We start from the raw sequence: 20,754 nt of genomic DNA, 5'->3' as shown, positions 1-20,754 counted from the left end.
GAAAGTGGCAACTTTACTTCCTGATGTAGACTAGTATATCTTGTGCCCACTTTCTTTTCCACACAGAACACAGTTACGATGGTGTCCAACACAATGCCAGGCCATCCTGATATTTCTTTAACTGTAAGAGGACACTGCGAACTTCCTACAATCCCAAGAAACAGAACTCTATCATAGATAAGTTTCCCAAGACTCAAGGCTGATATCTGTCATTAGTCGGTCTTGGTGGGCTCTGCAGCAAAGTAGCTCCAATTCCCATAATTTGGCTCCTGTCTACCCAGCACAGTAAAAACTACGCTCTTGAATATAACTCTTACCAATGCATCCTAATATCTTCCACTTTATGATCAACACACAGTGATCTCATAAACATTCTTGGGCAGGACAGTTATGCACAGTACCATTATAATGGTTAGATAGGGTCTGACAGCAAATGTTACTTTTTTGAGGGAAAAAACTATTATGATGTCTTGCACCTTTAAGAATCTCCTCAAGAGAAAATAGCTCTGTACTCCCAGGTTGTTGATGAAGACAGCCTGTAAAACAAAAACATTTTTTATATCTGCTACAAAACCATGATTCTTCACTACTGAAGTCATATGGATTATGGTTCTGTTGACTAGGTCCATTGCTCTTGACTTTATAAAAATATCATCCAAGGGGGTGGGGGAGAATGTGCCCCTTCTAAACCTAAGTAATTATACAATCACTGTTACCATCTTTGTGAATACCCTTGGTTCTGAAAAGGTCCTGTACTGAAAATGTTGGTTCTGGTACATGAATCAAATATTTCTTACTCTAGGCCTGATTTGGATGTGAACGTAATGTGCCTGCTATACCTGTTGACATCATACAATTTCCTAGATTTGCGGAATACTGGACAAATACAAAGTTCCCTAGATTAGCCTTCATCTCTTCAGATTTCCCATACTGATTATTTATATTTTACCATTCTTATTGTACAAAATATACTGAGAACATCCAGCACAACTTCTCTTCTGATGGAGCTGTTTCTATTGCCTCTGTTCAGCGACAAAAAGCTAATTGCATGTCTCCTGCTTTGACGAACTGAGTAAAATCCGGAATGTAGAAACCTTAATTTCAGTTGGATGTCCAGCTCTAAAGGTACTGTCCTCCATGATAAACTCCAACATCTTTCTGTCTATGGCCATTTTTTAACATTTTACTAAAATGCTACATTTCCATTTAGGAAGAAATGGCTTTCCAAATCATAAGTTCGGTCTATGGCTAGAGGAGTTGGATTGATGTGTGTCTGTCCATAATCTGTCCCCTTCTGGCCAAGATATCTCAAGAGTCCTCCTTAAATAACTTTTTCTGGCATGGATAAAAGGAAAAGTGTGGTTTATCAAAACTCTTGGAATCCTTTCCCAGGCTGCTTAACATCTGGCAGTGGTTTTCATTCTCTGCTTAGGGATCCAAAGGCAGAGCTGAGTTAGGTATAAATAGCCAGGACCCAGTTCAGAACAAACAACTGAGTTTCTGAGGGCAAAGACAGAGTATCTACACAAAAAGAGAGCATCGCTAGTGGTAAGAAGCATTATCTTGGAAGCAATATCCAAGGAAATCAAGGCAATCTCATTTACATGCTAGATTCCATTTGTAATGGGAAAAGGATGATTCAAACAGTAGATAAATTTGCTGAAGGAAAGTCTCACAGAACGTAGATCACTAAGACAGGTACTATCAGAAAAGAAAATGCAGTTCAATCCATAAATGAGAAGAGAGGAAGAAGGAATAAGAAAAGCATGTGTGGAGCCATTCAATTGTCAGAGTAGCAGCCGTGTTAGTCTGTATCCACAGAAAGAAAAGGAGTACTTGTGGCACCTTAGAGACTAACAAATTTATTTGAGCATAAGCTTTCGTGAGCTACAGCTAAGTGAGCAAAGTGTAGCTCACGAAAGCTTATGCTCAAATAAATTTGTTAGTCTCTAAGGTGCCACAAGTACTCCTTTTCTTTATTCAATTGTTAGACACTCATTCAACCATTCTCACCTGAGCAACAGCTAAACCAATCTTGAAAAATGAGATGATGCTCAGATTAAGAAGAAGCCAGGTACAAAGAGTAGCCTATCCAGCAAAGGGAAAACAATGAAAGGGAACCAACCGACAGAAAGAAGGTGGCAAGTGATCTTACCTAGGAATTCCAATGAAGAATATGGGACAGGTAACTTGTGACCCATATAAAGTGAACAGAGTAATATTCTGCCTCTCAAGTGATGGGCAAAAGTATTCTGAGGAAAACAGGCAAATGTTCATGTATTGTAGTACACATGGAAACCGGCAGCATTTAGATACTATGATGCAGGTACCTTAGATTAAGTCAACCTCACAAAATTCTACTCACCCATTTGCCCAGGATGCGTAATTTAGATAAATATAAGTGAAAAAAGTTGTGATAGAATCAAGGATGATCTCTGGGACTTGGGGGGGGGAATTAAAGGTGAGATTGATGTTGGTGATCTTCTCTGAGAGCCATCTGGTACCAAGTGCAACTGAAAAATGGAGAAGATTGAGCCTGAAGACCAAGACAGACATACACTGTAGACGTAAAGAGGACGGTTTTGAATTTAAAGATCATTTGATTTTTTTTCTATAATGAAGTGACTATTTAGATTAGACAATCTCCACTTAAGAGGGATTACTAACCTCCTGACTTCAAAACCAGTAGAACTTGTTAGGCAGGCTTTAAATACAGTAGAAGGTAATGGAGGAAACTTTCATTTAACTCAAATTCTAGAATGCACGTTCAATTCGAAATATAAAGAAAAACAATAGATATGCTTTGCAACAAAGGGTGAATATAAAATATTAAATTTACTTAAGTACCTGAGCTAGAAGAGCCAAATATATTACAAAACTATTTAAAAACACACTGGCATTTAATAGCAATGAAAGTAAAGAATCAAGTCAGTGAAGGAACCACCCTGGATCTACTTCTCACCAAGTGGAAGTAACTGACTAAGAATAAAAAATCTTGGTTCTGTTAAACATGATGAGGTTATCTCATGTTTTCAGTCAATTACTCTCTACAGTTAAGAAGTACAAAAGGATGGTTTCTTAGTTAGGGACCATTAAGTCAATCTCCATATTACTTTAAAACACAGCTACACAAGGGTATTCAACACTAGGAAGTCAACTGTTAGGGAATTAAGAAATCAAGTGATCATGGAGGCAAGAAGAAGAAATATTCAAATCTATGAGTGCAGAAGACGATATTATAGTTAAGCCAAAACAAACTACAATTCCATTAAAAAAAGAAATATTCAAAGAACAACATGCAGACAATGAAGAACTAGTCAAAGAACCTGTACTGGAAACGAAGCAAGAATCAATCAATATATGACGTCAGTTAAGTTCCATTATTTGAGTCATTAAAATCTAGACAAAACAAATAATCCTGCAAGGGTCAACGTAAATGGGCTAAATGATACAATATGTCTGTTCTATTTCAATGATTCTACGACAAAAACCTGTTTAATATCTTTCATAAATTATATAGGACCCAAGAATGTTAATCAGATAACACCATTAAAATCAGTGTTAGTTTGAGCAAAGGCTTATTTCCCACAGAGGAATTAACTTTATGATTTGGTGGTGTCCCTCCCACACCCACACACCTGTTTCAATATTGCAACTCTAATAGACCATTCTACTGGTACAAAGGGGCTTAAAAATATTCAAAAACGAAAATCTTGAGTTCAAGGGAGCTTCCCAAATATGTGCAATAGTGGCTGTCCTTTTTGCTAATAGTGTACCTTCACATGTTCAGTTTATTCAAGAGAAGAAACACGTTATAATAGAAAAGAAAAAAGTTATTGCTACCTGTATTTATATACCTAAAAGAGGAGATTAGCAAAAACACTAAGGATAGTATTTCAGATGCAAGACATTTTTCAAACTGCAGAAAAATAGAACAGTTCTGTGGCTGTCCCTCTTCCACTTATGTGAAACCATTCTTTTGCTTTCTTAGTGATTTTGCAACATATACATTTGTCTAAATGTATATGCTGGAGCAATGCCAGGTTTATTTCCTATAGTTGTTATTAAGTAAGTGGCATTTTACATCTTCGTTACAGAAAGTATTCACATAAAATATTGTTCTGTAAACTAATACATGAGTATTTTATTTTAAAAGGCTTATTTTAATAATCAGATAGCTGGAAAAATTACTTTATCTATATTAGCTTCATAAATAAACCACCTCAGCAGGAACACAATTATAACAGAAAATATTAATGCATATTTATGAGACTTCGTTTTTATAAATATTTCAGAAAGCTCTCTTTCTCTCTGGCATTATTTAAAAGGAACAAAAATTTTCAAACAGCACCCCAGTCAATGTCATTCACTCTATCTTTTACTGCTTTCCCCATAAACTTACAGGAAATCATAAGGTAATCTTCACAGTTGCCCTTATCATCTTGGTGCTGCACAGGGATTCCATTGGCATCAATCACTGCTTCTGAGGCACAGTCTGCTACCAACACTTCTTCAGAAACTACATCTTCTCCCAGACTATCGGTGACAATTTCTGCTTCTACAACATTATCATGAACCACATGTTCCACATGACCAACTTCAGGTACATGCATTGATTCACTTGCCAGTACATGTTCTGGTATAGACAATGCTGCTGCTGCTATGTCAGAAGCTAAAACATCATCTGGAACAGTGCAGTGTGCTAAAGAAACTTCATCTGCTACCTCTGTGCCCAGCACTTGTTCAGGAATAATGACAGTTTCAGACACATCTGCCTCCTCCATGATATCTGAACACTGAACATCCTCAATAACAACATCCTCAATGACATCTTGGATGACTACAGAATCTGGATCGTCAGGAACAAAGTTATGCACAGTTATGTCTGAGTCCACCACATCTGAAACAAATACTGTTTCTTGCACTTCCACAACAATCTGATCTCCATCCATATGTGCTGCATCAGACCCTGAAAAATATAATTAAACCAATGTTTAAAACATCCACAGTAATTCAAGGAACATGGCTGATATTTATCAGCTGCAAATTATTACAATTTGTCTTCAGCTTATAAACAACATATCTATCTACCACAAGCATTCTGGTATCTTTGACCATATCTATTTACAGAGAGATATGGTAGTTGAAAAAGCACTAAAAAACTGTTACTTTCTTATTAGCCACTGGCATTTCTTTGACAAATTAACATAAACCAGTTTTCTAGCATTCAACTAAAAGAGACCATAAATTTTGTTATGGGTAAGGTCAGCCATTTTTGAGCGTCTGCCATAACCCCCAAACACTTCTCCTTTCAGAGTATCCTGTAGCCAGTACATTTTAGTTACTTTAGTTTGTTCTGAACTAAAAATAAAATCACAAGTACAGCATTCAGTCCAAAAATAATAACAAAACAGCCCAGCACTATTCAGTAACGACAACGGACTGGTTATAATCTATTTTATGTTTAACATGAAGGGCCTCATATGCTTTATCTCCTGTCAGACCTGTTGGGTCAAAAAACGCGTTTGGCTCATGTGGCTGCAGTTCAAGTCCATCTTCATCCATGGCCTTTAATTCTCATCAGTCACAGTGCCTGAAAAAAATAAAGAAGAGAAAGGTTACTTGCCCAGTAACTGTAGTTCTCAGAGAGTTCCCTATGCACATCTCACACTCTTATTCAAGAAGTGAAATCCTAGCCCCATTGAGGTCAAAAGCAAAATGCCCCTGGACTTCAGTATGGCCAAGATTTCACTCAAGGTGCCTGTGCGGTTCCTAAATCTCTGGAAAGCCATACCCTTTGGGGCTCCCAAAAGCATCTCATGTGACTGAACATTCAGAGGTTGAACAAAGCGTAGATGACCCCTACACACCTCAGTTCATTTTTCCTGAACCTCATACTTCAAGGAGGTATAGAAAATTCTGAGGAAGAAGGGCAGAGAAAGTGAATACATACAGGTATTCCCCAAAGAGGGAAACCTCTGCAAATATCCACTCACGAGAGACTGGTAAGCAGTACAACCCAGATGGATGATGGGCTAAGGAGTTCTCAAATTAATAATGATTACAAAATTACTCAAGGTGAGTAAAGGTAGATGTCTAATAGAATCAGAAATGGACACTGCTCTAGGGTCCCTTACGTTCACAGCCTTTGGCAGTCAGAAAGGAACTAAGGTAGCTAGGGCTTGCATTTCATACCTCCCTCAGGGTCCCATATGGTTATTGCCACAAGGTTCCAGACCCCCATGTCACAGGCACTTTGAATCTCATGAGTGAGATTATGCAGAGGCTCCCCAGAGAAGCGTCACCCATTTGCTTTTAGACTAAAAATACCATCTGGTCTTAAACACTATCAAATTTAGAATTCTATCAACTCTCTATAGTTTGATACAGCGTCAAAACTTCTTTGATGAATAGTAACTGATTAGATCTTAAATCACCCTATCCCCCCAAAAATCTAAATACTAAAAGGTTAAGAAATTTCTCATTACAATTTACCACTCTAACCTTAACTCTGCCCCCTTGCATATATGCTTTAGAATTAGGGTTGAGCAAACCAGTCTGGCCAAAGTAAGAGCCAGTACAAATTCCAAGCTAGGGGGATTTGATGTGTAAGACTAGGGAGAGGCCACAGAATCTCCTTGAAGACTTCTTCCAATAGGAAGAATTATGTCAGTAGGAGGAAGGCATGTGGTTTTCCTCCCTCCAAACACTTTTGCCAATAATGGGCAGGAACCCCCCACTATCACCATAATGCATTATTACAATGCATGAGCCCAATATAAAGAGTTAAGATTTTTGTGGAAACCTTAACTGAAAACTTCAACAGTTTGTTTTCATTCTCCATCTTTCCTTTATATTAATTAAGTTTTTGCATGGGGGAGTTTATCTGAAATATAAACAAACAAACATTTCCAAACACACACACCCAGCCAGAAGCAAATATATTCCAACCCCATCCTTGCACAACCTAATCCTCTGCTACTCCCAGCTAACAAATCCTCCTGTTAAGAAAAATAATGTAAACAAGTTGGGGTGGGGGGGGTGAAGGAGTGTAGCCAGACATTAAACTATGAGAACCGCAGTTGCAGTCTGAGGTAAAAATGATACTTTGTTCGTGGACTCCTTTGCTACTTGGAAAAGTCCAGCTGAACGACCCTAGATTCTGAAAAGAGATCTACACTGAATAGACTGTGGAGGACTCTAGTCGAAGAAAAGGGATCTGCACTGACAGATTGTTATCGAGTTCTGTTGAGATCAATCAGGCCACTTTGAATGTTAAGATATTATGTCAATGGCACTCTGCCCAAGCAGATCCCTCCACAGATCTAGGACCCCAAATACTCATTAGGAAGAAACTTTTTTAACTTTGGATATGGGAAAGATCAGATTTGTCAACTTTTGTTATCATAGAAAAGCAAGAACTCTAGCACCCCAGGTATTCTAAGATAAACATTTATACAAGTATTAATCACCAGTCCCAAATTTGTTCAGCTTTAGTAATTAAACAAGTTCAGGTCTATTAAGTCTATTAAGAATTTCTTTCCTACAATAGTATGTTTTCCTGTGATGCCTTCTTATGGTTGCTTCTTTTCCTTCTCTCTTTCTCCACCCATTTGGATCTCTCAATCTTTCCCTACATTATGTTCTCTACTGTCATTTATTGCTCTTTTCTAACTTACCCTCTCTAACATACCCCTCTATGCATCCCCCTCATTAATGCACCCACAGAACTTGTAAATTTATCAGATACCTAGTAGCAAGAACTAAACCTGGCAGCCAAAAACTGACAAAGAAGATGGAGTGACCTGCTCTGTCCCCAAGCAATGCCAAGTAGAAGTACTATTTATGGACCCTACTTAATGACTCCATCTTGTCATACATATTAACCTTTGATAAGTTAGAGTCTGATGACTTTGAAGCCCCAATTCCCACTGGCTGCTGGAAGGAGCGTTCACACTTTCTATTCCCCACTCCCACGCCACGGGCCTCCTTGCTCCTGCGATGGATGTTATCCATCTGTTATCCTATCCTTCCCTCAAATTTCTGGCTACTGCACAGGGAGGTCTCCATTACTCAGCTTCTCCTTTTGGGTCCTTCTCCCCTAGGAATAACTCCATTGCTTTTCTCTACTACTGTTCTAAGTTCCAAAAGAGTGAAATTGACCTGATTCTCATAACTACTCAAGGCTGCCCATAGATTCTGAATAGTAACAGTAAAAACTGACAAGTCTCTGGTCAGTGCTCACCCTGATGCAACTTAGTAAAGATACCAACAACAGTAGAGGTGCTAGAGCTGTCCATCTGCAAATTCAGGAAGACAGCATTATATTTGTTTGCACTCTGTTCATGCTCAACCGTTGAGATCAGAATTTCTGCAAATGTTATCTTACATTCTGCAAATGTTGATTTCAGTCATCTGAGAAAGCTTTCCAAGCAAGTGGATTTTTAAGATTTAGTGGGTGAATCAAGGATAGACTTTCTACCACTTGTAACTTGTACAACATAGAAGTTTTATTATTTTTTTTTAAGCTAGCCTCTACCGGAATAAATAAGATTTGCCTTAATACATTTTAAGACCCCGTTCCTACAACTAGATCCATGCAGAGACTTCTGCACCCATGTAGAACCTCAATGGCTTCAAAGAGCCTCTTTGCAGGTATACAGATCCGCCTGCACAGTCAAATCCAACTGAAGGATCAGGGACTAAGTCAGTTTCATGTGGATCTAGAGTAAGTATTATCTTAAATATTATATAGTTTAGTCTGTAAAGCTAAATTATAAAGACAGCGCTAACAGGATGCTTATTATATCTGCTTATATAAGCAATATAGCTTTATTTGGGCAAATGAAAATCAAGGCAAATTTCTGATATGAGAACAAGTAAGAAAAAATATATTTGGAATACAAATTATATTAAAATGCTGGCAATTCAATAAAAAAAACCCTACAAAACCCTTCATTTCCCCAGATGTTATTTACGTATTTCCCCATAACTCTGACCTTAAATACAATCATTCAAGAAAGCCATGAACGGAGAAAGAACATGTGCAGGAGAGAGTGAGATTATAATATGCCACTGAAACACACATATTCCACTACCCAACCCGCTTCCAAAAGAAGCAAGAGGGGGAAGACTAAGGCCTGGTGTACACTAGAAAATTACGTCAACATAACTACGTTGTTCAGGGGTGTGAAAAATCCACATGCCTGAGCAGCATAGTTAAGTTAACCTTAAATTCACATGCAAAATTCTTCCGTCAACCTAGCTACTGCCCCTCAGGGAGGTGGATTACTTACGTGGATGGGAGACTATGTCCTGTCAGCATAAGTAGCGTCTACACTGAAGTACTACAGCAGTACAGTTGCAGGAATGCCACTAGTGTATTAAGTGTAGACAAACCCTAAGATACAGCAAAATCATTTCTCCATCCTTACGGACGAGAGTAATACACAAAAATCCTTCACCCACCTCCATTCCCATAAAAATACCAATACACATAGCAAAATCTCCCTCATCCCTGTACAGAATTTCTTAAAAACACAACAAAATCCTGACCCCACTTCCACTGGTGAAGAGCAATCAGCAAAATCCCCTACCTCCCATCCCCAGTGAAAGACCCCCATCTACATCAGAAGTATAATTGAGTCAGGAGAACCAATTACAAGATTTTCCCTGATCCGGTCACATCCCAGTTCTAAAAGTAGTGTAGTAAATGTAGTGTAGACGGGATCTAATTGTGTCCCCATAATTGGGTTAAAGCCCTGAGCAGTCCAATGCCTTAGCCTACCAGCAACTTATTACTGTGCTGAAACCGTACAGAATTACTGTTCCTCTGCCTGACTTGATCACTGAGAATGTAACACACACACAAAGGAAGAATCATGTTCAAAACTACACCTTTATAAAGCAAGGGCTCAACTTCACAAGTAAGTCCGAAAACCATGACAAATGTTCCAAATATCGTTAGCTGCTTGTTTCTTTTTCTGCATCTCCCTCAGTTTGGGCAGCAAATCCAGCATAGTTTCCCTGTGGCCTACAGCCAGGCTCCAAACTCATGTTCACTCTCCTGCACTAACTCAGCTGGATTCGCAGACACTGGGCAAAAGGCTGTTTCCTCTGGATTAAGAAAAGAGGGTCACGGGGGATGTTCTGGGTCAGACGATGTCTGTGCTGATTTTAATAAAGCCTAAAATCGGGGAAACATTTAGCCCCGAGTATCTCTTTGAAACTCTTCACTGAAGGGGGCTCTACAGCCGGGGCTGGGGGAAAACTCACTGCCCCCGCTAGGCAGGCAGCCATTCTTCCCAAGGAAGGGAGCCTTTCCCGGGCTCCCCCTCGCCCCCAGGGCCCGCTGGCTGGGCAGGGAACCGTGCCGAGGGCCCCCGCTCGGCGCTCGCAACAAGGCAGCGTTGCCGCGCTCAAGGCACCGCCAGGGGGGAGGGGTGCGTGTCGGGCTGCAGCGCGGCGCGCCCTGCCCTGCCCTGCGCCCTCCCGAGGGTGGTGGTGGTGGCGGCGGCAGGGCGGGCGCCCTCCTCCTCCCTCCGCAGTGCGGGGGCCATTGCTGGCGTGCCTGGCGCTGCAGCGGCCCAGGAAGCCGCCGGGGGCGGACAGCGCCAGCGCCGGGATGGGGGTCTGGGGCCGCCCTCGCTGGCCCGACTCGCACGCGGGGAAGCCTGGCTGCTGGGACGAGCGATTAATTCAAGATGGCGGCCGGCGCCCTGCCCCCGCCTCTCGCAGCCTCTGTGCCCCGCCGCCATCTTGTCTCCTCCTCCACAGGCTCCGAGAGCCCCCCACGGCCGAGCCCGCGGCCTGGCCCCGCCGCCCCCCGGCCCGGCCCGGCCCAGACCCTGCTCCCCACACGGCCCGGCCCCGGCTGCGCCGCACCCAGTCGCGCGGCGAGAGCTCGGCTCGCGGCCCTACGGCCCGCTCCTGCCGGAGCCCTGGCGCGGCCTAGCTGCGGCCTCCTCCGGGCCTGCACTGCGGCGCCGCGCCGCGGCCTGGTGCGGGCACGGGGAGGAGAAGGCCCGGCCCGCGCTGCTTACCGTGCGGGGTGGCGGGCGGCGGCGCTCGGCTCGGGGCGGCCTCTCGCAGCGCGACTGGGCCGAGCTCGGCGGCGGTGGCTGCGGCGGGGCGGGCGGGAGGGGAGGGAGGGGCCGAGCTCGGAGCTGAGTGGAAGCGGCCAAGCTCCCCGGGCCGGGCCCGCCGTCAGCACGTCACGTCACTGCCCGAGAGAGACCCAGGAAAATGCGGAAGGGAGACGCCGCCGCCGCTGCCTGCGCCGCTCCTCAGGCCAAGCGCCCGGGGCCGCGGGCAGCGGAGCGGGCCCGGGAGTCGGCGGCGCCGTTGCCGGGGAGGACGAACAGGAGGGCGGCGGCTCCTCCTGCTGCTGCCGCCGCCTCCTCCGCTCCAGCTCGGCCGTAAAATTTCGCTCGGGGCTCAGAGCCGCTCCGCGCGGTCCGGGGAGAGGGGAGCTGCTGGTGTCCCGGGCCCCCTGCCTGGCGGGGCCTGGGCACCCCCACTCCAGTCTGGCACGGGGCTGGCCTGGCTCCCCCGTCCCCCAAAATATATTTTCAGCCCATCCTGGAAACTTTGCCCCCCCCCCCCCCCGTTTTGAGGGGAAATTAAAGGGGTTGGTTTTGGGGTCTTTTTTTTCTTTTTTTTTTACTATTTTGGGGGGAGGGGCGGTTCTGTATTTTTTTGCATGTGGAAATAAAATCGGATTGAGTAGCGGAGCTCGGGAGGAGAGAGGTTGGCCCGGGATAATTCCAAGCGAGCCCTGGTGGAAAACAAATCGATCCGTTCGCTTCTACAATGTGATTGGTGTGATGTGGTGTCTTGTAAATAGGACTGAAACCGAACCCCGACCTTTACATATTGAAAGTGGCTTCTTGCACACGTAGGAGTAATTACTTTCCCTGAGGATTTTTAATACACATGGTATGTGTCCTGTATCTTCCTGTAAAGAACTGGCATAGGTGGTGGTTTCCCATATAAGAACAGAAGAAAAAAATCTAAAAACACTATTACTGTGCTAGGGTGACTGATAGAAAGTGTGAAAAATTGGGATGGGGTAGGGAGTAATAGGCACCTATACAAGAAAAAGGCCCAAATATCAGAACTATCCCTATAAAAGTTTTTTTTTCTCCTGCTGATAATAGCCCACCTTAATTGATTAGTCTCCTTAGAGTTGGTATGGCAACACCCATTTCTTCATGTTCTCTGTGTGTTTATATATATCTTCCTACTGTATTTGCCACTGCATGCGTCCCATGACGTGGGTTTTAGCCCACAAAAGCTTATGCCCAAATAAATTTGTTAGTGTCTAAGGTGCCACAAGTATTCCTTGTTTTTTTTTCTATAAAATCGGGACATCTGGTCACCCTATACTGTGCATTTGTATAAACTTGTATGTGGAGAAAAATGTTAACACAGCAAAAACAAATGTAATTTTGAGTACTGCCAATTTTAAAGTTTTACAATCATATTTATTAAAATGCTGTTCTGATTTAAAAAAATGCACTGTTGCTATGTCAAAGATAAGGAGTACTTGTGGCACCTTAGAGACTAACCAATTTATTTGAGCATGAGCTTTCGTGAGCTACAGCTCACTTCGTCGGATGCATACCGTGGAAACTGCAGCAGACCTTATATATACACAGAGAATATGAAACAATACCTCCTCCCACCCCACTGTCCTGCTGGTAATAGCTTATCTAAAGTGATCATCAGGTTGGGCCATTTCCAGATAAGCTATTACCAGCAGGACAGTGGGGTGGGAGGAGGTATTGTTTCATATTCTCTGTGTATATATAAAGTCTGCTGCAGTTTCCACGGTATGCATCCGACGAAGTGAGCTGTAGCTCACGAAAGCTCATGTTCAAATAAATTGGTTAGTCTCTAAGGTGCCACAAGTACTACTTTTCTTTTTGCGAATACAGACTAACACGGCTGTTACTCTGAAATATGTCAAAGATGAGTAAGCAAAGACCCCAACCCCGTAAATATTTACCCATATGAATAACTTTGGGTACCTCTACACTGCAAAAAAGAACTGGGATAGCAAGTCTCAGAGCCTGGTCACTAACTTGGGCTGCTACAGGGCTAAAACTAGCAATGTAGACATTCAGGACAGTCCAGCCTCTGAGACCCACTGCCCTGGTTTTTCAGAGAGCCCAGTCTCCCACACAAGCCCAAATGTATATACTGCTATTTTTGTATTATAGTTCTAGCCCCACAAGCCCAATACAGTTAACCCAGGCCAAGGGTCTCAACCACGCTGCCCACAGAGTTATTTCCTGCGGCCCGCCATAGGAGCCACGCTCCCCTCCGACCACCTAAGGAATAGTCACAGTGTTTATATTTTATTAAAACTCCTCTTCACATTACAATTTTTAAAAAGTTAATACATTGACTTTTAATAGCATACTATATTGCTCTTCATTTTTTACTATACTTTTGTATCGTTGTATGAAAAGATTTCAGTGATGTGGCCTTTGGGCCAATGTACAAGTCCTCATGTGGCCCTCGTGGTGATTTGAGTTTGAGATCCCTGACCCAGGCTCTGAAATGCACTGCCACGAGTCTTTTGTTTATAGTGTAGACATACTCTATACCCATGAGTAGGCCCGCTGAACTCAGGGGGGAGTATTCACATATGTAAAGGGCTTGACTAACTGAAATGGACCATGCACAAAGTAAAGAAACTGATAGGACAATTACGCAAATATATTTGTCTCTTATAGTAATCAAGTACTATAAATGCAACTTTTAACAGTAGTTTAAAAAATGCAAGCAAGTGCAAGTTTTATGTTGGTGGTGATGCAAGTGCTACAAACCAGTAAATACAAGAGACACTATTAGGCAATATGCTTGCCAGAATAAAGACAGAGTTGATGCTGCCCTTAACTTCGATATTTTTGGCTTTTTCCAGTTTGTTGCAATTTAACTTTGTGCACTAGTCTTTCACATATCAACATGCAAGCTACAAAAACAGTTTAAATAACACTTGCAAATTAATTTCTCAGTTTAGTATACATTGGATATGTACTTTGAACTGTATAAGATCCAAATGTGTGAAAGTCGCAAGTTAAAAAATGGAGGCGAAAGCACGCTACTTCATAGAAATAATTCCTTTAAATTGCATTAAGGTACCGATTCTACTTGTTGCATGTAGCTGGACTGCTGCACCTGCTTACAATAAATTGTAGTACTGGGGCCTAAGCTAATTGGGGTTTTTTTAAAAGCCTATTTTGGCAATAGGTGCTGAAAGATAATGTGTTCATGTAAACTAATCCTGCTTTCCACACAGGTAAATATTGTTGGGATCGGAGAGGTCAGAATACCAGGACAATTTTTGAAAGAGATGATCTTAGATTTACTAATCTACCGCTAAGTGGATTTGGTATTGCTCTACCTTAAATTGGTAACCGATTGTTAACTGGATAGTCCACTAAAGCAACTCCCTCTGAAATGAACCATGTACAATAAAGCTGGTCAGAAAATACCTACTGAAACAAAATGACAGGAAGTGGGGAAAATTTGCAAACATTTTTTTTTCCCCAAAAAAATATTTTCCGTTTTCTTACAGACTCTATATGTGGCTCTGGTATCAAAAGCTTTATAACAATGAACAGCAATATGACACCCCCCACCCCCGCTTTCCCAGTGTTTAGGTCATAAAGTCTGCAGTCTAATGAGGATGTTTAAGTTACATGGAAATGGTGAATGGCAGGGCAAGTGTCTAAGATGCAGATCAGGGTTATAGCCTCACAGAGGCAGGAGGCACAAATGATTGGGTCATGGCAGGGATAGACACTTAGCGAGCAACCTACCCTTATGCTGGATACATGGGTGCCATGCAGAACCCTGAATGCTAAAAGTGTGGTGGGAACCCGAATCCAGGTCCCTGTTCACCCGTGGGTATTTTCTTGTAACCCTTTTGCTGCATTTATTCTGCATGCCATGGAGAGATTGGCTGTTCTGAAATAAGCCCCTTTCCCCTTCCTGAACTTTCTCACAGAAATGAAGAGAAACCAAGTGAAACCCCCAGCCCTGGTAACAGAACTCTGGCACTGGAACCCCCCTGGTTACAGAACACTGGCACTAGCTTCTACACAGCAACCCACAAGCAGCAGCAGCTTGTTTCCTGCAGAGAAATCTGCTTGCTCCCTCCCTCCCACTGGAGCTCTTCTGGTGGGGTTGGGGTACCCCCTAATTGTCATCACTAACTACTATGGAACCTTCTGATTCCAGAATTCCATCCCCTCTTCTGTTGGCATCACCCAGAACGTGTCTTCATGTCCCCCTTAGTCAGGGGTTCTCAAACTGGGGGTTTGGACCCCGCAGGGGATTGCAAGGTTATTACATGGGGGGTTGTGAGCTGTCAGCCTCCACCCCAAACCCCGCTTTGCACACAGCATTTATAATGGGATTAAATATATTAAAAAGTTTTTAATTTATGAGAGGGGTCACACTCAGAGGCTTGCTATGTGAAAGGGGTCACCAGTACAAAAGTTTGAAAACTACTGCCCTAAGTGATGTAAGGATTTATGTACTGACCTATGGTAGCTATATTTGCAAACCTGCCTGCGGCAAACTATGGTTACAACAGAGGGTGGGGACTTTACCATATAAACAGATTCCTTCCCACAGTAGATTCATAGAGTTTAAGGCTCAAAGGGACCAATATGAGACCTAGTCTGACCTATCTAGCATAGGCCATTAAATTTCACACACTTACCCCTGTATTGAACCCAGTAACTTGTGTCTGACTAAACCAAAGCTTGTATTTGGTTAAGCATATCTTCTAAATGGGTATCCAAACTTGGTTGAAAACCTCAAGAGATGGAGAGCATCCACGCCTTCCCTTGGTAGTTGGTTCTAGTGATTACACTAGTGGTGTACTGATGGTCACTGTTGTAAATTTGAGACTTTCAAGGGGCTTCAGACATTGTACAGCATTATATTTACCCAAGTTGCCAAGTAATCAGTGCCAGATGGATGTTAGATGTTACTTAATACTGTAACCCTGTGTAAACTGGTGAGATGGCAATTCAACTTGCAAAGTCTAATTCTTGTTATGCCATTTTCCACTAGATGAAAAAGTCCTTTAGTACTCACTATTTTCTCCCGATAAGGTATTTATACACTATAATCAAGTCACCTCTCAATATTCTTTTTGATAAATTAAACAGATCGAGCTCTTTCAGTCTCTAACTGTAAGGCATTTTCTCCAGCCCTCAAACAATTTTTGTGGCTATTTTCTGCACACTCACAGATTTTTAACATTCTGAAAAAAAAGGACATCAAAATTATATGGTCTTACCAATGCCATATACAGAAGTAAAATCATCTCCCTACTCATACTCACTATTCGTCTGTTTATGCATCCAAGGATTACATTAGTCCTTTTTGTCACAACGTCACACAGGGAGCTCATGTTGGGTTGCTTGTCCACCATGACTTCTAAATCCTTTTCAGAGTCACTGCTTTCCAGGATACAGTTCTCTATTCTGTAGGCGTGGCCTGCATTCCTTGTTCCTAGATGTATATCTTTGCATTTGGTTGCATAGGCTGGAGCACCGGGGGGGGGGGGGGAATTAGCGAGTGCTTAGCACCCACTGGCAGCCAGCTCCTCCCCTCCCTCCCAGCACCCCCTGCATACTGTGGAACAGCAGGAGGCACTGGGAGGGAGAGGGAGAAGTGGGTGCACTTGGGGGAGGGGTTGGGAAGAGGTGGAGCAGGAGTGGGAAGAAGTGGGGTGGGGCCTTGGGAGAAGGGGTGGAATGGGGGCAGGTCTGGGGGGCAGGGGTCGAGCACCCTGTGGGTAGAGAGGAAGTTCGCGCCTGTGTTTGGTTGTATTAAAATGTAGTCTACCAAGTGATCCAGATTACTCAGTATGACTGCCCTTTCTCATTCACCACTCCATCAGTATTTGTGTAATCCACAAATTTTGTCAGCCATGATTTTATATTTACTTCCTGATCACTGATGAAAATGTTGAATAGCATCAAGCCTATTACCAATCCCTGCAGAACCCCACTAGAAATACCCCCATTCAATAATGATTCTACATTGACAACTCTTTTTTGAGATCTGTCAGCCCATTCTTAATCCATTTGACCTGATTTATTGATACTGTATACTGATAATTTTTTAGTCAGAAAGATTAAGTATATTATATCTACGGAGTTACCTTTATCAACCAAACTTGTAATCTCATCAATGAATGCAAGACTTATTTCAATAACACCATGTTGACTGGCATTAATTTTATTCCTATCCTTTAATTCTTTATAAATTGAATGTTGTATCAGCTTTTCCATAATTTGGTCTGGGATTGATGTCAGCTAACATTGCCTACAGTTACCCAGGTCACATTGCTTGCCCTTTTTGAATATTGGCACATTAGCATTCTTCTAATCGTCTGAAATTTCCCCAGTATTCCAAGATTTATTAAAAGTTAACAATCCTAGGGGGCAGAGATCTCTTCAGCTATCTCTTTTAGGATTCTTTTTCTTTCTTCATCCTCCTGCATCCTCAAGTGCACAGGGCATCCACCAGTTTCTGCCATTTATTTCAGTCTTGGATTGGTCTGTTCAGGCTTCTGAGTGTCATGTTGATGTATTTTACTTCTTTCTGTATTGCTCTGCGTAATGCTTCTCTAGATAGCCCTCTTTTTCTCTTTCCAGGTGGTGTCCACATTATCACTTGCCATGGAAATCATGTTTATGGCATCCTTTTAGGACTCTTGGATGCAAGTTACTTAGGCCTGCTGATTTTAAAATAGTTGTCCTTAGCTGATGTTGTTTAACGTCCTCTTGTGCTAGGTCCACACTAGGAGCATTTTGCTGGTATAACTACAGCAGTATACTTTACTAGCAAAGTGCTCCTGGTGAGGATGTAGTTTATACCAGCAAAACTGCACTTTTGCTGTTACAGTGTATTCCAGCCTCCCCAGAGCGAAATAAGCTACACTGAGAAAAGTGCAATTTGGCTGGTGTAATTGCATCTACATTAGGGGCTTTTGCCAGCACAGCTCTGTCAACCAGGGATCACACTGACATAGCTATGCCAGCAAAAGCCTCAGGTACTAATGGACTGGCAAGTTCTTCATCATCCTCATGTGATACGAGTACCTCAGCCTGCTTCTTTCCAAAATACAGAACAAATATTTATTGAACACTACTCCTTTTTTTGCATCATTATTCACAATGTTTCCATTGCCATCTAGTAATGAACCTATACCATTCCTAGGATTGCTTTTGTTCCTAATATACTTAAAAAAACTCCAGGCAAATAATTGAAGGCTGGCTCTCCCTAAAACTCCTCTTCCCCTCAAATGCCAAATACACACATGCATGCACACACACACACACACACACACACACGACAGCTACAATGAATATGAAGTAACTGTACTTTGTAATAGTAGAATGATTTTCACTGTGTATTAAATTAGGGCTGTCAAGCGATTAAAAAAATTAATCATGATTAATCGCACTGTTAACAATAGCATACCATTTATTTAAATCTTTTTGGATGCTTTCTACATTTTCAAATATATTAATTTCAGTTACAACACAGAATACAAAGTGTACAGTGCTCACTTTATATTTATTTTTTAAACACAAAAAACATTATTTTTTAATTCACCTCATACACGTACTGTAGTGCAATCTCTTTATCATGAAAGTTGAACTTACAAATGTAGAATTATGTACAAAAAAACTGCATTCAAAAATAAAACAATATAAAACTTTAGAGCCTACAAGTCCACTCGGTCCTACTTCTTGGTCAACCAATAACTCAGACAAACAAGGTTGGTTACAATTTGCAGCAGATAATGCTGCCTGCTTCTTGTTTATAGTCTCACCTGAAAGTGAGAACAGGTGTACACATGGCACTGTTGTAGCTGGCGTTGCAAGATATTTATTTGCCAGATGTGCTAAAGATTCATATATCCCTTCATGCTTCAACCACCATTCCAGAGGACATACTTCCATGCTGATGATGGGTTCTGCTTGATAACGATCCAAAGCAGTGCGGACTGATGCACATTCATTTTCATCATCTGAGTCAGATGCCACCAGCAGAAGGTTGATTTTCTTTTTTAGTGGTTTGGGTTCTATAGTTTCTACATCAGAGTTTTGCTCTTTTAAGACTTCTGAAAGCATGCTCCACACCTCGTCCCTCTCAGATTTTGGATGGCACTTCAGATTCTTAAACCTTGGGTCAAGTGCTGTAGCTATTATTAGAAATCTCACATCGGTACCTTCTTTGCGTTTTGTCAAATCTGCTGTGAAAGTGTTCTTAAAATGAACATGTGCTGGATCATCATCCGAGACTGCTATAACATGAAATATACGAAGAATGTGGGTAAAACAGAGCCGGAGACATACAATTCGCCCCTCAAATAGTACAGTCACAAATTTAATTGACGCATTATTTTTTAACAAGCATCATCAGCATGGAAGCATGTCCTCTGGAAAGGCGGCTGAAGCATGAAGAGACATACGAATGTTTAACATATCTGGCATGTAAATACCTTGCAACGCCGGCTACAAAAGTGCCATGCGAACGCCTGTTCTCACATTCATGTGACATTGTAAATAAGAAGCAGGCAGCAGTATCTGCGGCCTATGTAAACAAACTCGTTTGTCTTAGTGATTGGCAGAATAAAAAGTAGGACTGAGTGGACTTGTAGGCTCTAAAGTTTTACAGTTTTGTTTTCGAGCGCAGTTATGTAACCAAAAAAAATGCATTTGTAAATTAAACTTTCACGATAAAGAGATTGCACTTCAGTACTTGTATGAGGTGAATTTAAAAAAAATACTATTTATTTTGTTTATCATTTTTACAATAAATATATTTGTAATAAAAAATAATATAAAGTGAGCACTGTGCACTTTGTATTCTGTGTTGTAATAGAAATCAATATTGAAAATGTAGAAAAACATCCAAAATTTTTTAATATATTTCAAATGGTATTGTATTTTTATAAGTGTGATTAATCACAATTAATTTTTTTAATCACGATTAAATTTTTTGAGTTAATCGCATGAGTTAGCTGCGATTAATTGACAGCCCTATATTAAATAAGTACTTATGGTTACAGGACTTTCACTGTGTAACAGATTATTCCAGGTAAGTGCTAGAGACTTTACCAGATTTTAATAACTGGAATATTTTAGGTCCTTTGGTAAGAAGAAATAGAATAGAGATCTTTCCTCATATAGAAAGTTTAGGTAGTCAAAATAAAAACTGTCCAATTTCCTTATCACAGTCAGAAATAAAAAATAATAATGCTGCATTGCCACTCTTGCGATTTTATTGCGTGCCTCCTGATATTTGGTGTTTTTCTTAATGTTCCAGCTCCTGGAATCCAGTGATTACTTGAGAATCTAAGCTATCCTTTTGTATAAGTAAATTGCTAATCCTCATGGTTGTACAGAAAAACTTGAATGCATGAACCCTAAAGGCTCAGAAACTGTAAGATAACACAATTTTTATTATTGTTAGTCATTCTTATGATTTTAAGCCAATCTCATTACTTCTTTAGGCCTGACTCAGGATTTTTGAAATGTTGAGGCTGAAAATACAGCAGTGGCAATGGATGGAGGCCCCATCTCAGTGCTAATACTACCTGATACTACTGCACCTTTTAATAGCCTGTCACAGTGTTCTGCAGATTGCTTACATGACATAGCTGGAGTAGATGGTGCCCACGCAGAGTTCCCTGCAAAAAGACTTTGG

The 20,754-nt window shown here is 41.6% G+C and overlaps 1 protein-coding gene across 4 annotated transcripts in view; it reads right to left on the bottom strand.

Moving 5' to 3' along the window:
• ZFX (zinc finger protein X-linked) overlaps positions 1 to 11,167 on the bottom strand; it is a 28,932-nt gene extending 17,765 nt beyond the window's left edge. The window contains exons 1-5 of one of the 4 annotated variants that reach the window (XM_077816929.1): positions 11,043 to 11,131; positions 9,898 to 10,116; positions 5,505 to 5,593; positions 4,403 to 4,969; positions 477 to 536 (exon numbers count right to left, since the gene is read on the bottom strand). In XM_077816929.1, coding sequence (XP_077673055.1) covers positions 477 to 536; positions 4,403 to 4,969; positions 5,505 to 5,565 — 688 coding nt within the window. In that variant the 5' untranslated portion in view covers positions 5,566 to 5,593; positions 9,898 to 10,116; positions 11,043 to 11,131. Of the gene's footprint in view, positions 1 to 476; positions 537 to 2,155; positions 2,217 to 4,402; positions 4,970 to 5,504; positions 5,594 to 9,897; positions 10,117 to 11,042 lie in introns of those variants that run through there. The other 3 variants (XM_077816921.1, XM_077816938.1, XM_077816946.1) reach the window with 3 other exon arrangements.
• Positions 11,168 to 20,754: the final 9,587 nt, after the last annotated feature.

Source organism: Eretmochelys imbricata, chromosome 1 (assembly GCF_965152235.1).
Source record: "Eretmochelys imbricata isolate rEreImb1 chromosome 1, rEreImb1.hap1, whole genome shotgun sequence".
In the NCBI taxonomy this organism is placed as follows: Eukaryota; Metazoa; Chordata; order Testudines; family Cheloniidae; genus Eretmochelys; species Eretmochelys imbricata.
The sequence above is the reverse complement of the archived record's forward strand: the minus strand, read 5'-3'. Positions and strand labels throughout refer to the sequence as shown.